Source organism: Myotis daubentonii (genome assembly GCF_963259705.1).
Source record: "Myotis daubentonii chromosome 1 unlocalized genomic scaffold, mMyoDau2.1 SUPER_1_unloc_1, whole genome shotgun sequence".
In the NCBI taxonomy this organism is placed as follows: domain Eukaryota; kingdom Metazoa; phylum Chordata; class Mammalia; order Chiroptera; family Vespertilionidae; genus Myotis; species Myotis daubentonii.
The window spans coordinates 159,960-162,851 of record NW_026775446.1 but is presented as its reverse complement, the minus strand read 5'-3'; the positions used below and the strand labels follow the sequence as shown (position 1 = coordinate 162,851).

The following is a 2,892-nucleotide window of genomic DNA, read 5'->3' as shown; positions in this document are numbered from 1 at the left end:
TAATATGCTAAGTGTCAAGTGGACCGGTCTGCTGTTCAATCAAGCAATCAAAGTGTAATATGCTAATGATCAACCGCTAACTATGAAGTGCAATGACCACCAGGGGCCAGATGCTCTAACCAGAAGGTTAGCTTGCTGCTGGGGTCCAGCCCATAGGAACTGAGAGAGATGTTCCCTACATGCCTTGAAGCCCTCCCACAGTCCCTCCCTGGCTGGCCAACCTCCCATGTCTCTCCCAGCCCCGATTGTGCACTGGTGGGGATTCTCGGCCTGGCCTGCATCCTCTCACCATCAGGGACCCCTCGGGGGATGCCAGATTGCTGGTTTCAGCCCAATCCCGGAAGCCAGGTCAAAGGACCCCACTGGTGCATGAATTAGTGCACTGGGCCTCTAGTAACACAATAAAAAGTTTCCAACATCAAGAATCAAGGGTCTCCCTTTTTCTGGTGCTATGGTGGTAGTTACTCAAATCAAAGTGAATACCAAACTCAGGCCCTCTACTTATTAGGAAAAGGCTTACCCACATGCAAATTTCTGTTCAGCCTCCAGGGTACATCCTCTCCTGGGCTGTGCAGGCTCACAGCTCTCTCCTCACACAGGACTGAGGTCTCTGGGAAGGCAGATCTGTGGTCAAGAAGAAGATGAGGTTGCTGGGTCTTCTCCTGTGCCTGCTGACAGCCCCACAAGGTGAGGGTCTCAGGGGTCAGACAGGGGTCATGGGATGGCTGTGACTGCAGGTGACTGACAGGACTGATGCTCCTTGTCCCCAGGTGTCCTGTCCCAGGTGCAGCTGCAGGAGTCGGGCCCAGGACTGGTGAAGCCATCGCAGACCCTCTCCCTCACCTGCACTGTCTCTGGATTCTCTCTGAGGAGCTACAATGTACACTGGATCCGCCAGGCTCCAGGAAAGGGGCTGGAGTGGGTCGGGATTATGTATGCTAATGGAGGTACATACTACAACCCATCACTGAAATCCCGCCTCAGCATCACCAGGGACACGTCCAAGAGCCAAGTTTACTTAACACTGAACAGCCTGAGAGCCGAGGACTCGGCCGTGTATTACTGTGCAAGAGACACAGTGAGGGGAAGTCAGTGTGAGCCCAGACACAAACCTCCCTGAGGAGACAGCAGGGCTGGGCTGCAGGGGGACGTTCAGGACACCAGGGGGCGCTCAGGACCCAAGCACAGAGAGCAGCCACAGGAGCAGGGACAGAGAGAGGTGGGAGGGAAGGGCCTTCCTGTTGGGCACAGGGATTTCCTCTCAAGCTCTCAGCTGCCTCCAGGGACAGCTCCTGCTCTTTCTCTGAGGGTCTCATTTTCCGCTTTCTCACTGCAGACCCCAGAGGAGGGAGTAACACTGCTGCTGGCAGAGAACATGTGCGCAGTGATGGGGACTCTCCTCACCACCTGTCTGTATTTCCTGCTTCTCTTTCTCCGCAGAGACCATCCTCAGTGCTCTCATCGGCCTGTGGTTGGAAACTTTCCCACCAAGAGAGACCCCAGTACAGCCCAGGCCCCTGGGTGCTGAGCTCAGGGTCTGACCCACATGCCCACCTGTCCCCATAGGGACCTTCCTTCTGACAGGCCCACAGTAAATAAAGAGGTGCACGTCCCGCGGACAGTGGAAGCTGGATGGACCCATCTGAAAGGTGCAAAGGGCCCTTGAGGGCTTCCCCCTGGTCACCTCCCCTGTACAGGGGCCAGGACTTGCTGTTTCTGGTGCCACAGGAAATGACCACAGCTCTCTCCCCATAGGTGTCACACCAGCACTGATGTGAGATGACAGCAGTGTGTGTATCCCATGTCATGCAGTTTCATAGGGACGTTTAACAAGGTTCATTGGAAATCATCTCATTTCAACAAGCAGCTTTCTTGGGAAATCTCTTGATGAAGAAGACAGCTTTCAGTTTTCCAATTTTTTTACTTTAAATCATGGGCTAAAGTTTGACATTCCATAATGACGTTTTTGGATCCTCTGTAGATCAGTCCTTTGAGGACTCAAACGGGATAATAACCCAGGTTGAGCTGCCTGAGAGGTTGTTGATCTATCTTAGCATTTTCCCAGCCTCCATGTTACAGCCTCCATGTCACCTCACTTGCATCTGCAGGACAGAGGGGACCTCCTGCACTTCCCTCCTTGCTCCTTTTGTGGGATTCCAGGAGCCATGAGAACCCACTGTGTCTGGAAAACAAGAGCTGGTTCTTTGAAAAGATTTTTTAATAAGCCAGACTCATCAGGAAACAAAAGAAGGGGACCAAAATAAATAAAATCAGAAATGAAAGTGGAGACCTAACAACTGACACCCCAGAAATAAAAAGTAGTGTAATAAAGTGCTCTGAACAACTATATGCCAACAAGCTGGACAATGTGGATGAAATGGACAAATTCCTAGAAAAACACAGTACCCCAAAACTGAAACAGGAAGAATCAGAAGACCTGAAAAGGCCAATAACAACTGAGGAAATAGAGGCAGAAATCCAAAAACATCCAGCAAACAAAAGTCCTGGTCTGGATGCCTTCAGAGGGGAGTTTTACCAAACATCCAAAGAAGAACTAACACCTCTACTCCCCAAATTATTCAGAAAAATTCAAGAGGAACACTTCCAAACTCTTTGATGAGTCCAGCGTTATCCTAATTCCAAAACCAGATGACACTAATAAGAGAGATAATTACAGGCCAATATCCCTGATGAGCCCAGATGCTAAAATCCTCAACACAATATTAGCAAATTGGATCCAGCAATATATTTAAAAGATCATACACCATGACCAAATGGGATTCATCCAGGGATTCAGGGCTGGTACAATATTCATAAGTCAATATACATGACACATCACATAAACAAACTGAAAGACAGAAGTAACACGACCATATCTTTAGATTCAGAAAA

At 49.6% G+C, this 2,892-nt stretch overlaps 1 gene segment (V, D, J or C); it reads left to right on the top strand.

The window, feature by feature from the left end:
- Positions 1–594: 594 nt before the first annotated feature.
- On the top strand, positions 595–1,081 carry LOC132225739 (Ig heavy chain V region MC101-like; the record flags this gene model as incomplete). The annotated part of the segment is given in 2 exon segments: positions 595–687; positions 771–1,081. Coding segments are annotated over 2 exon segments (357 nt in total), but the record flags the coding sequence as incomplete, so codon positions are not given.
- Positions 1,082–2,892: the final 1,811 nt, after the last annotated feature.